General features: G+C 36.9%; 1 protein-coding gene across 1 annotated transcript in view; it reads left to right on the top strand.

Annotated features, from left to right (window-relative positions):
- The window catches only part of agap3 (ArfGAP with GTPase domain, ankyrin repeat and PH domain 3), a 123,692-nt gene that overhangs the window by 95,149 nt on the left and 15,501 nt on the right, over nucleotides 1-13,042 (top strand). Inside the window, exons 13-14 of the mRNA XM_079243724.1 lie at nucleotides 2,258-2,413; nucleotides 12,886-13,040. Of these exons, the coding sequence (XP_079099850.1) occupies nucleotides 2,258-2,413; nucleotides 12,886-13,040 (311 nt within the window). The remainder of the gene's footprint in view (nucleotides 1-2,257; nucleotides 2,414-12,885; nucleotides 13,041-13,042) is intronic.

The raw sequence follows: 13,042 nt of genomic DNA, 5'->3' as shown, positions 1-13,042 counted from the left end.
TAAGATTTTTAATAATAATATTCCTGTTTATATACGTTAGCAGTGATCAAAGCTAATTTTTCAGTCATGGATAGACATAATGATGTGTATCACAGGTGTGGTTTCCTATACTTCACCTACACTCTGTGTATCCGCCAGCCTGAGCTTCAATCCCCCCCCCCATGTAAGCATCTTCAGTCCCCCGCTGAGCCCATCCTACTCCTCCAAGATAGCCCCATCTCCCTAAAGGTAATGACCAAATTAGGCCTAATGTTGTACACTGGCTAATGGCACAGTGCCGCACATTATAGCATGTGCAACTGGCAACAACAACAGCAATAATCCCTGAGCCCCTTGTCCTCCTGCATTCTACCCCTGGGGCTGGGACGGTGCACAGGGAAATGAATGGAGTTTGCCACACTACAATGAGCTTTTGATGGGAGACAATGGAGGAGACTGCCAGCACCACACAGGGTGGTAAGAAGAGAGCAATATGGGGCCCATCTACCGACCCACCCTCCCTGCTTCCCCCAGGCCCCTGGCCCCCGCTCTCCAATTCTTAATGGCATCCGGAGGGGAAAAGAAGGGAAAGTGATGTCAAATGTCAGGAAATCAGAAAGATGGCAAGCTGACAGCCCCCTCCTATCGTCCCATCCCTCCTGTCCCTCTGCCCAACGGTAGCACAGGTTAATATCACATTTATAAAATCACTTACAAGAAACAAAGCTAGCTCTTAGCCCCCTGTCACTCTCAGACAGTCATATAGAGCTTTGCCACAGGCTACCTTAGGTAACCATTTGTTCATGGATAGCCCCATGCGTTTCCTTCACACCTATTGAAGCTGGAGTTACTTTTCAACTTTTCCTACTGTAGACACATTATTAGTATGTGACATGTCTACCTTTACAATCCACAAAGCTTTATTGTCATTATTAATACTCGATTTCTTAAGGAACCATAAATCTATTCACATTTCCTCACTTTTCAATATACATATGATTTAGTGGAAATGAAACATCTAGCTGTATATTTTTTAAAAAGGAAAATCTTTCTAATCTGTCTCAATACTTTACGATACCTATTTACACATTTTCTGGATTTAGTTTTAACTGTCATACTTTTCAGATCTACGATATTTTTTAGTCCTTTTTTTTTTGTTTTTTTTAAAAATAAAATTTAGCTTTTGTGCTCGACAAGAGATTGACCATACTAAAAGCATTCCTACAACACAAAACACTTCCCTGGTTAAAACACAGTGATTTGAAGACATTGTGCATTTTATTAGGCAGTGTTTTTTTTTGTTTGTTTTTTTCAAAATTTGGAAATTTAATTTCTCGTCCACACAGCTGTTGGCTGTTGTTCTACAGTTATAGGTAGCATGTGTATTTTTTTTTACATGTGTACAGTAGTGGAAGAAGAATGGAAATCAACATGAAGAAATAAATCAGCAAATGTCACTGAGAAACCCGCTCAGTTCCAGAAAACAACCTGATTTATTCACACAGGCTGGTTCGGATCATTTCTAGAATCCGAATTAGGGATCAGGCAAGGAAACCTCCACACCAAGTCCAGTAGGACGGTGTTATATTCAGACTTTCTGGATGATAGAAGAGTAATAGGACTTGTCTGAAAACAGCTTCAGTTGTCACAGTTCACGTAGACCCAGCATTATACTAAAAGTATCTACTATAACAAATTCTGGAGGATATTTATTTATTTATTTATTTAATTATTTATTTTTACCTAACAGGTCCTTTTCTACAGTTTATTGTTCAGCATACATTCCCTGCATATATTTTGCATCACCATAGTAACTAATAAAACATAAAGAAAATGTAATTTACATTGGTTTCTTAAAACACAGTTGAATACATTTGATCAAATCTTCATTCATTCATTCATTCATTCATTCATTCATTCATTCATACTGTCTAACAAAAAGTGTAAACATTTAAAAGAAGTTTTTTAACAGTTTTTGAATAACTTTTGGTTGTTAATTTTTACTACTGATGGCTTATTTATGTGGAATCAAATATTAAATTTAAACTTGGTATACATCTTTATAATAATGGCTTACCATTAGTTAGAGATCTAACTAACTACTTCAATAAATAAAATCTGCCTCTTGTTGTCACCTGAATTTGCTTTGTGTTTTTTTTTCTTTACACTGTCACCTGGAGAGGTATAGCTTCATGATGAAATTTACCTCCACAGTCAAATGAAAAAAGTATTTAATATAAATACTAAAAACTGCATTTTTTTCTCTGTGTTCTTTCAGCCAATGGAATGAGCGATCCTGCAAATTCCAATATGGGAAGTGCGACTAGTCCCAAACTCGAGCCTCCTCCCTCACCACACGCCAACCGCAAGAAACACAGACGGAAAAAGAGCACAGGCATCACAAAGCCAGATGGCTTATCTGCAGGCAATGAAGGTACTAAAAAACATCGAATTGCTACATTTTTGTTTTGAAATGGGAAAACTTACAAAACTAAGCAAAAGTTATCCACATCTATGAAGAAGCAGGTTCCTTTCTTAGAGCAAGACTACAGGACAAGGAAAACTTGAACACATATATTTGGCTGAACTGATTTAGCCGATAAGTTTTTAAGTTTGGCACAGATGTTTCACCAGCTTCCTTGTTGTGAAAAAATTAAGTCACCAAAGTAGACACAAGTAAGATTTGAGCAACACTGTAAACACTATTTATGCTCTCTGAATGGGCTGAAGTCTTAATTATGTCAAAGGCTGACAACTACAGAAACTAATCATTTTGTGATTAGTATTTACAATTTTCTCTTCAGTTTAATTTCTATTATTCCCTGATCAATGATGAATTTGCACTTCTACACAAAAATCACCTCAGTCATCACAAAAAATAATTAGAATAATCTTCTGGGCTGTGACTGAATTTGTTTGTGATGTACATAAAGGTGTAAAGTTTTGGATCTCCATGTGGCCCCCTGCACATTTCACCCTTACAGCCCTCATTTATTTTACTGTTGTATGAATAGTGAATGTGGCCCTCCTCAGCAGGGGAGTGGCAGCCGGCTCTCCACCCAATTAATAATGATTCCTCAGCCCAATGATGAATGGAGCGCCCTAATTGGATGGCATTGTGAAAACACTGAGACGCATTTCAGAGGCCATAAAACTGATGTCACCAGAGTAGGATGATCAATCAACAAGATTGATATGCTGGATAACAACAACAATGGCATTGACGCCTCCTAAATGGGGCTTAGCATTTATAATCATTATACTTTTTTATCACGGTCTCTGACAGCTCCTCTTTAAAGTCTGAATGGGTCTGTTGGCCACATTGTTGTACAGAGGGAACATCATCAGCATCACAGAGATAAGTGGTGTGCGATAAGTGGCGCTCCTTTTATTGTTGGAGTAGTATGTGGGGACATAGGCTGCAGTTGTGATAGTCATAGGAGATAATATTCTGGATTAGACATCATCAATTATATTTTGACAGTGTATGATGAGATGCACAACCATAACTATGCAAAGAAGCAGACTGCAACTCACAGCGGCCGTACTTGAGTTTTATTTTACATTACTTAGCTCTTAATGTGCATCTCCTAGGAGAATCTCACATGAGAAGTCTTTACTGAGTGACAGCTGGCTTTATCAAACATCTTCAGACATCATCAGTGAATATCCCATATCTATTTAGTCCTGGACTTCCTAAGGAGGAAGTCTAAGAGCAATCTGAATATTTTTCACATCATCAAACATGCACATTGTTTTCTATCTATCTCATTGTTCTCTGCAAGGTTTTCTATTAGCATCAGCTTGTCTGTTCTGTTGAACGCTCTGCAATACAGACGTATCGCTTAAATATTGGATTCATCCAAGTCTGAGGTGTGAGCTGTGTCTCCTGTTAAAGGAACAGCAGAAAGAGGAGAGAGAGAGAAAAAGGAGGAGAGGTGGGATCCTTGAATAAATTGCTATCAGTTTATCTCATTTACATGGCAATCAGAAGCATGCAATGCTTGCTGAAATTGAATTTTAGTGGTTGTGAAGCATCATAAATCAAAACAGCATGAGAGTTTTTAGGTGAGGAATCATTTTGGTCAACATGAGACATGTGGTATGTACACGAGTGCCTGAGGAAACTGTTGCTGCAGCATCATTTAATTTGGCACGACAATATGTAGGGAGAAACGGGGGAGTAATCGAAGTATATCTTACAACCTTAAGCTGATTATTATGATAATGACAAAACGGCAAATTGGAACTTTCAAATCGGCCCTAAGCTCCTCTCCTGAAGCCCATCTCCAACTTTAGTAATGGCCTTTCTGTTTTAAATCTATATAAACTCATGTTTAGATTCAGTCTCTGTTATGCATGCTATGCTACACATCCACTAGGAATGTGCACATGGGACACAGCCCCTAATATCCTATGCACTGTCAGAGCTGTGTGGTGTAATGAACTTCTCATGTGCTTAAAGAATGATGCAGGATGCATGGCGAGACAACTGACAGCCCCGTAATGTGTTTCCCAGCAGCCGCCCGGCGACGAGCTCTCGCCGTGTGTCGCTCGCCATAAACCCACTGGAAAATCGATGGCCGATAAAGACTTGTGTTCAGGGGGAGCCCCTTCTGATTAATGCAGACTGTCACGGAGCATCATTAATGTATTTCTCTTTTAAAGAAAGTGTATCAAACGCTCATTGTTATAGGGGTGTAACTTGAGCAGAAAACGGAGGTGAAGCAATGGAAGGAAATTGTGATGAGAGACTCCATTTTTATGGAAGGTGGTATTTCTTGTCACGAAAGTCAGAGAGATTAGAGCGAATGATGGGCCAGAATGCATTTTTATGCAGAGAAGCTATTAAGAGTCTCAGACATAGACTTAAAGTAAGGCTTCTCACATTTTCTGGGAAACAAATCAGCATCCCACATTCATACGGTTACAGAAGCCCATTTTGTATGAGAGAATTTTCACAAATAAGGCTACATGTTGTACTATCGCAGTTCCACAGGGTTACATTACAGAAATGTTCCAGCTTTTCAAGAATTCATTAGGTTGGAGAGACAGGTGCATCTACGTAGTCAGGAAGTCATTAGTAGTGTCAGATTTAGAGGCTTAGTCAACACAGATACAGATCTTCTTGATTTAGTACCACTTTCATCTTCACTGCCTGTGATGTTTGTTGCAAATGAAAGCTCATAAACATTAATGAGTCATGGTAATAAACATTTCGCAGTTTGCTAGAGTCAGGTTTTTACATAACAGTCATAATTGAAAACATAGCCTCCACCAATGTGGAGGTTATGTTTTCAGTGGCCTTAGTCTTTCAGTCTTTGTCTCTTGGCAACGTAAATCAAAAAGTTAGGGATGGATTCTGTTTAAATTTCCAAGAATTTCGGAAATGAATTAAGACAAAAATGATTACCTTTTGGGAGTGATCGGGATCACCTGAATCTAGGAATTTTTTTAAAAGAATCCCTTGCAATAGGGACATCGGCATAATTTTGCCATTAGAGCTTTTAATTTGAAAATAATGCTTACAATCATTGGCAATGAACACAAAAGAAAAATTACAATGGCTTGGTGGAGATCTGTGCTGTCTGAGTGCTTCTAATTATCTTCATTTAACTCTTAAAATAGCTTAGTGGGACAAAACGGTCAATATATTTCTGCCATCTGATGTTAAACTGACTGTATTTACAGCTTTTAAATGAAATGTCAGTGTAGACCTAAGTTATAATGTTGTGTTTTATTTGAAAAAGCTAAATAGACACTTTGTATGTATTTTTAATTTAGCATTTCATATTTATTCATCTGTCCAGGGTGTACACTGCCTTTTGCCCAAAGACTGCTAGGATAGGCTCCAGCATCCCTGCGACCCTTAATAGGACTAAGTGGTTAGGCTGATGAATGAATATTTATTTTAAGTGAAAAGCTGTTATTCTTTTCCAGGATTATGTAAATTATTGAATTATTGTACAACTTATGGACAACCTCCCTCTGACTTTCAACAAAGATCAGTAAACATAAAGTTGTTTTAAAACTTTTGACTAGTAGTGTATATAATAAAAGCTTTTTAAAAAGTGAAGTTTAATTTGTAACTCTGCAGAAATGATAAAGTGTTAATTAAGTAATGGAAAACAACCAATTCAGGGTAGTAGCACCACAATTCATCTGTCTGAGTGATAATTCCTTATAGATGATATGACTCAAGAAAAAAGTCCCCCCTAAATTTGCAGTGAATCCAATGGACTTCCTTATGAAACGCCTATAAAATGCAATGACCTTTTCTGGCTGCATGAGAAAAGAAATCCTGCAGACCTGGATTCACCTTCTTTTATTTACAAATAGCAGTTTAGAATAAAAAAAGAGCTCTGTAATCACTTTAAATTGTCAAGTAGTTTCATTTCCCATTTCAACTGATTGCTAAACGACTAAGTTGAGGGTTTTCACCCTCTTTAAATTCAATTAAAGGATAATTTGAAAATAATTTTAATCTTGGAGTACTAAGCCCATAAAAATTAAAGCTTTATCTGACTTTATATAAATCAAAATAATGGATGAAGATGAAATTTGTCCGTCTGCTCGACAGTACCTAGTGTTAACAGACTACAACACCACTGTGATTTAGTCATTTTCTTAGAAAGTGCGCAAGTTAAAAAAAAACAAAGGTCATTCAACCTACAAAGACACAGAAGAATCAAATAACTTACACTTATCAACTATTTTTTATTTATTTATTTATTTATTTTTAGTTATGCTCTTTTTGAGTCTTATGGCAATCATTTTTTTTTTACCTCCGATGGACTTGTGACCTGTTAAGGGTGTACCCCACCTCTCACTCCATGATTGTTGGGATAGTCTCCAGCTCCCTGTGACGCTTAATTCGACTAGGGAGTAAAGAAAATGAATTAATTAATTAATTTACACAAATGCATGCTAAAGTACGAATGGCTTTAACATGAAAGATCAATTTACATCAGCTGGTAACAGTTTTGTAATGTGTCAAGTCTTTGAAAAACAAAGATGGGTAAAGATAAATTCAACACTGTGAAAAAAATTATATAAGCCAGTAGTTTAGGAATGAGAGAATGTAAGAACATATATCTGAAGAGCATTTAACACATTAAAAAGCAGTTAAGGTGCTGCATTGGCTTAGGAAGACTCAACACCAGAGTTCATCACCAGAAAGTTTAAATTAGCATGGAAAAGAACATGTATAATAGCAAAGTCAAGATATAAAGCTGCTTTCTCTTAACCAAAATTCAGCTGAGGGGAGCAACATTCTCATTGACATCTGACATATTTAATTTCTTTTTTTGAAATGATGAATTTTGTATCTTTCGGGCCAAAGGAAAATTTTCTGTTTGTGATGGGGGTCATGAGTGGTCATGGTATGATAAAATTGCACATCATGGAAGGCACTATTAATGCTCAGTAATATATTCAAGTTTTGCAATAGCAGTTTCTGTTTCTTAGAGAAGGTTTTGCTGATTTCAGCAATACCACATGGTTGGAACAAAACAAAGAGCCCTGGAATGTTTTCACAGCTGGAAGGCAATATATACAACAACAAAACATTTATTCCATAACTGCATATTCTAAAAATATTATATCATCTATCTATCTATCTATCTATCTATCTATCTATCTATCTATCTATCTATCTATCTATCTATCTATCTATATATATATATATATATATATATATATATATATATATATATATATATATATATATATATATATGTATATATATATATATATATATATATATATATATATATATATATATATATATATATATATATATATATATATATATATGTATATTTGTTGTTGTTGTTGTTCTGTTGATACTCTAGTAAAAAGTATGTACTATGAAAAATTGGACAAAGAAAACTATTTATGTAATTGTTTTACCAAAAACTACTTATAACTTATTGACTTAGAGCAGATATTCTTTACTGGTCTCACAATTTACCAGTTTCTCTCCTTTCTAAAATTCATTACTAAAACTTATTAAACTGTTACTGATATTAGTTTTGGTTTATATGTTTTTTATTCACCCTGCTGTGTTTGAATAGTTCATTAGGTTTAGATCAGTAGAAAAATAACATGCAGCAATTATTAATAATCTGAGGTTTGCAATGAGATTCCAGCTTAATCCAGTATCTTATTGCCCTGCACTTTAGTAAGCTAAGAGTTAATATCCTCTGGAGTCCAGCTGAGGATTAGGAAATGGAGGTTTAACTGCCTGTGCTAATGGTGGGTGTTTATCTCAATACTTTGTTTTGTCACTCCCAGACTTGCTCTCATTTCCGAAAGCTGTCCCTGGAGCTTCCAGTTTTGTAATAGCTTAGCTTTCTGAGCACAACAGTATGGAGGGAAAGGAATAGCAAGATTCTCATATACACTGCCCACAGATACTGGTATAATTGGTCCTGTTTTCATTGTGCTCTGTTGTTAAATGCATTAGCTATTAGCTTAGTGATACTGGTGTTGATTTCATGTGTTAGTTCGTTGTTGGAAGGTGTGCTCCTTGCTTGTTTGAGCATGTGCATGTAAAAGTGTGCAGAAGTGTATGTGTGTGTCAGATAGAGTGTGTTCTATCGTTCTCTTCCTCACTGCTCTTTTCTCTCTGAGTTTGGTCGTGGTTCCCCCGGGGGCCCCTGTCGCAGTAATGGCCTGCTCCTGATTGCTCTGATACAGGTTAGGAATATTGGCTTTAATGATGTGTAAAATGAGCAAGCAGTGCCTGTGACATTTACAGATGGCTCCGCCTTGGCCTGTTCTTCCCAACTGCTCGTTAATTCACAGGAACGGCAAGCACTTCTTTAAGTGACTGCCTGATGCATGCATACGACACAATACAGCACATGCTGCACACAAAAACAATAGCTCAACTTGTGTACCTCTGCACCTTGTCACCGTTTCAGCCAAGCGTTCACAAATGGATCAAACACAGAGTCCTCAAGGTGAGGAGCTGTTTGCTAAGTCCTTTCAAAGGGTTCGTCACACAAGTCTCCAGAGGCCTTTGGGAGGTTTCAGACAGAGTAGATTTTGTGTTGTAGTCTGCCTTATAGACAGCGCAGCTGGGCTCAGCGTCAAACCCCTGAGGTGCTAATCTGGTCCACAGGTCCTCTGTGGTGCATCTGCTGCCCTTGAACAGCAAAAGAGGAATCACCATCCTCAGGTCAGCCTCTGCTTTCTCAGGTTCCTGCTTGATTTTAAGGTCCAGCAAATACTTTCACTGACAGCCGTTCAGTGGTGGGAGATGTACTCCCATACCTTTGTTACAGTATTATTATGATAGTATAGTAAATCAATTGACAGTAAGCTAAGGGAAGACACAGAGGTATTATTGCTTGCATGCACCTCGAGTATCATAGTAATTATAACTGACACTATTAGAGCTTTAATACCAAGACATAAAGTTGCATTTTGCTCTTTTAAGTGTTGCTTTGTATGTTACAGAGTGATCATGGGGGATCATGAGACCATTTAAACCCTATTTATTCATTTTCTTCTTTTTTATTGTCTGTCACTTTTTATTTTACTTCTGAGATGCTGGATAGTTTCATTGTTTAATTTTGAAAACTTAATTTTGTAGTTTCCACCCAAATAAGAGTTGAGAAATGAAATGAGCTAAAAATGCTAAAATCTGGACATGTAGCCTCAATAGAAGACTTACAAAGCCACTTAACACAATGGAAAAAGTCAAGTATGCATGCTCCAAGTACCATAAGAAGTTCTGTATTGTGGTGTCCTTTGCTTCTATTAAATATTAATCTTCACAACATCCCCTAAATATTGGAAATCTTATTTTCAAACCATTTAGTGTGTTGGAAAAAATAGTTTGGCAATTAAAACAGTGTCGTATTGCTGTGAGAAGCTATCAAGAAGCAGATGAGCAACATGTGTAACTGAGAGCATCCTGAAAGGCTTTATGAGATGTGTAGCTTCATCTGTTCTTTTTTTTTATTTTTTGTGGTTCTATGGCCATTACACTGCAAGTTCCTTTTTATTATGCTACATTAATTAAGGAAAATCATATTTTGCTCATTCTTCACAGTTGGCGCCTCCGCTGGCTTTAAATTGTGTTCTTCCTTGTCCGCCCACTGGCAGAGCCGTGTTAATTTATTCCTAATTGGCAAGAACTTGTTGATCGCAGGCTTGTGTAGATGTGGTCAGGAGGTTAATGCTTATGTTAATGTGACAAGGTGATCGTTTCTCGGCTGGCCATGTGTTAACTGCAACAACTGAGTGATAGCAGAAGCACTAATGGTCCTTTTACATTCTCATCATTGCAGGTGCTTGTGAGATGGCAGCAATAACTTTGACTCTTTGTTTCATGCTCAGATTTACTGTCTGAGACAAACACTTTTACCTTGTGCTAACATGGAGCTGAATTTCCACACCCTGGATACCGTCAGTGCACAGGAGCTGCATGAAATAATATGTGCATCGCTTGTAGCTCTGCAGTCCTGCGTTACCTCGCTGGGTTTAGTATGTTTCACATGTGCATTGCTACGCATGGAGAACGAGATTTGTTTTCCCTTGTATACTCATCAGTTTAAGAAATTAGCCATCCGTTGCTTTTTTAATCTCCATAATGAAAGTGTTTTAATGCCTCCAATTTATTGCCTGGGCAGCCAACAGAATAATTAGCTTTGTTCAGGTTTTTTTGAAACGATGAGAGCACAAGTACAACAACATTTGGAATCACAAACTCTAATCAAATCCATTAGTTATTGTACCTGAAGGTGTATTGGACAAGAAAAAAAGTGGAATTTGATTATGCGTGTCACAATTAATCTTTTTCTTTATTTAAAATGTTTAGTGTTGTTTCCTCTTTAGTTTTTTTTTCTTTGAATATTTTTATTCTGTTTAATCTTATACTCTCACCTGTACTATAAAATGTCAAGCTCACATACAGACTTTTTTTGTGCTGTAAGTCTAAATAAAGAGGTTTCCAAGTCTTTATTGATGTTCTGTGACCTGGAGTCGATTCCACAAACTAAATCAGATAATTGAAGTCGGTGTCAGGCTAATTGGATTATTGCTTTCCCCCTGAAGAGATGGTCCTCTGATGCAGCACAGGGATTGCAACATTAGTGGCATCCATCGCACATCCATCATTTACCAGCATAGAACTGTTTTCCTCAGCAAATAGGGGGCATTGATTTAAAAGAGTCCTGTAATGTCTTTAATTGGATAATTTGTCTCAGCCCTTATGATATTGTGATTATTTTTTAACTCATACAGAGCTTATCAAACATCTTATAAGCCAAATGCCTAATTGGTTTGTGGTGAGAATAAACTTGTGCTTTTTAAGTTCTCTGATTAGTTATTTAAGCACTTGTAAAGTGCATAAATGGCACCTCAGCAGAGATGAGTCCAGGACAAATTGGATCAAAGCCACAAAGGCAAACACATCCTGCTTGTGTCTCCTCCAGTCCTCCCATCATGCTTTATGCAAATGAGATGACTATTTGCATAGACATAATTAGGTAATTAAGTCATTTGACAATGAGCTCAGGCTTGTGCAGACCAGGCATGTAACACGAGTCAGATTTCACTGTACAGACTTAATGAATTGTTTCTGAACAGCAGTGGCATTACAAGCATGTGTTTGAGCATATGTTGTGTCAGACCTTTTCACTGAAAACGTCAGGTGACATTTTCATAAATCTTACTTAAAACACTGATTATCACTGTAAAAAAAAAAAAAAAAAAGAGCTTAATTAGCAATGTCCAACATCGGTTTCACATAAAATGTTTGATTTCAAAAAGGGGGGAAATGAGACAAAGGATAAAATGATTTAGATGACATTCATTTTTCATAGTTGATTAAAAATATCGATACAGAAAGAAGCATGAGATTAGCTGGGACTAGTTAAGATTTGATATAAATCCCTATCTCAAATCTTCTTAAAAGCTGCATGTTAAGGAGGAAGGGTTAAGGTCCTCTTCAGCCAATAATCGTCATGCTATTTATGAAAAAAGATCCATGTCATTGCTGTAGCATTGCTTGTTTTTACTGCATATCAAAGAACAAATTTGAACTCCTGTCTCTTTAAGGCCACATAATCTGACTGCTCATCTCGTTTGCTTTATGGAAACATGTTTTATCAGCATATTAAGAAGTGGTATAACAATAAATTGTTCTGTATCTAAATCGCATGGTTATCTACTGAACTGATACATTGTGTCATAATTATACTGTTTATTGAGCACGTTAGTGTAGATCAAGTGCAAAAGTTCACAGTTTGTGACCATAAATCCATCTTCTTTGAATACAACTCTAGATCTTGAAATCAGAAAATAACTGGGGCACAATTTTAAACAAAAGGAGGACTTTCACTTTATAACTTCTCATACTTCCCTTATATTAGTTTGTGTATCATTTGCTGTCTGTGAAAATATGCTAAATATTTATTTGTTCATCCAAGTAAAACCATAAAGAATATCTGACTCAAAGTTTATGTTTCACAAGCGTGCATACTTGTAAAAGCTGAAGTCATCAGAGAAATTCAAATGCCTGACTTGTTGTTTTGCTTTTACATTCGGTTAGCCTTTCACGATCACTTGTCTCTAAAAATTTCAGCTAATCAAACATAATAGTTAACTTATTTGAATATAACCAAAGCCCACTATGTCATGAATTTGTCCCTGACTGTTGCTAAGCTGTGTGGCTTATTCAGTCAAATGATACAACCAACTTGCATGTCACTCCAGACTGCGTGCAGGCGGTTTTGTTAGTGTGGTAGCAGGTGCTGACAAAGAAGCCTGAATCTACTCACCCTGTGCACAAATCAGCTGTTGCCAAGAATTTTCTTTGTGCAATAAAACAACACAAAGGCAATCCTTTTGGGGGGGGATTAAGCACTAATACATAGTTTCTTTGTTTTCTAGAACAAGAAGATTCCTTCGAGTTCACCATTGTGTCATTGACGGGCCAGACGTGGAACTTTGAAGCGTCTACATTCGAGGAGAGGGAGCTGTGGGTTCAAGCAATTGAGAGCCAAATCTTTGCCAGCCTGCAGTCCTGTGAGAGCATAAAGAACAAGGT

This window comes from Telmatherina bonti (genome assembly GCF_933228915.1).
Source record: "Telmatherina bonti genome assembly, chromosome: 7".
NCBI classification, from domain to species: domain Eukaryota; kingdom Metazoa; phylum Chordata; class Actinopteri; order Atheriniformes; family Telmatherinidae; genus Telmatherina; species Telmatherina bonti.
Note: the sequence above shows the minus strand (reverse complement) of the source record. Positions and strands in the feature narration are given on the sequence as shown.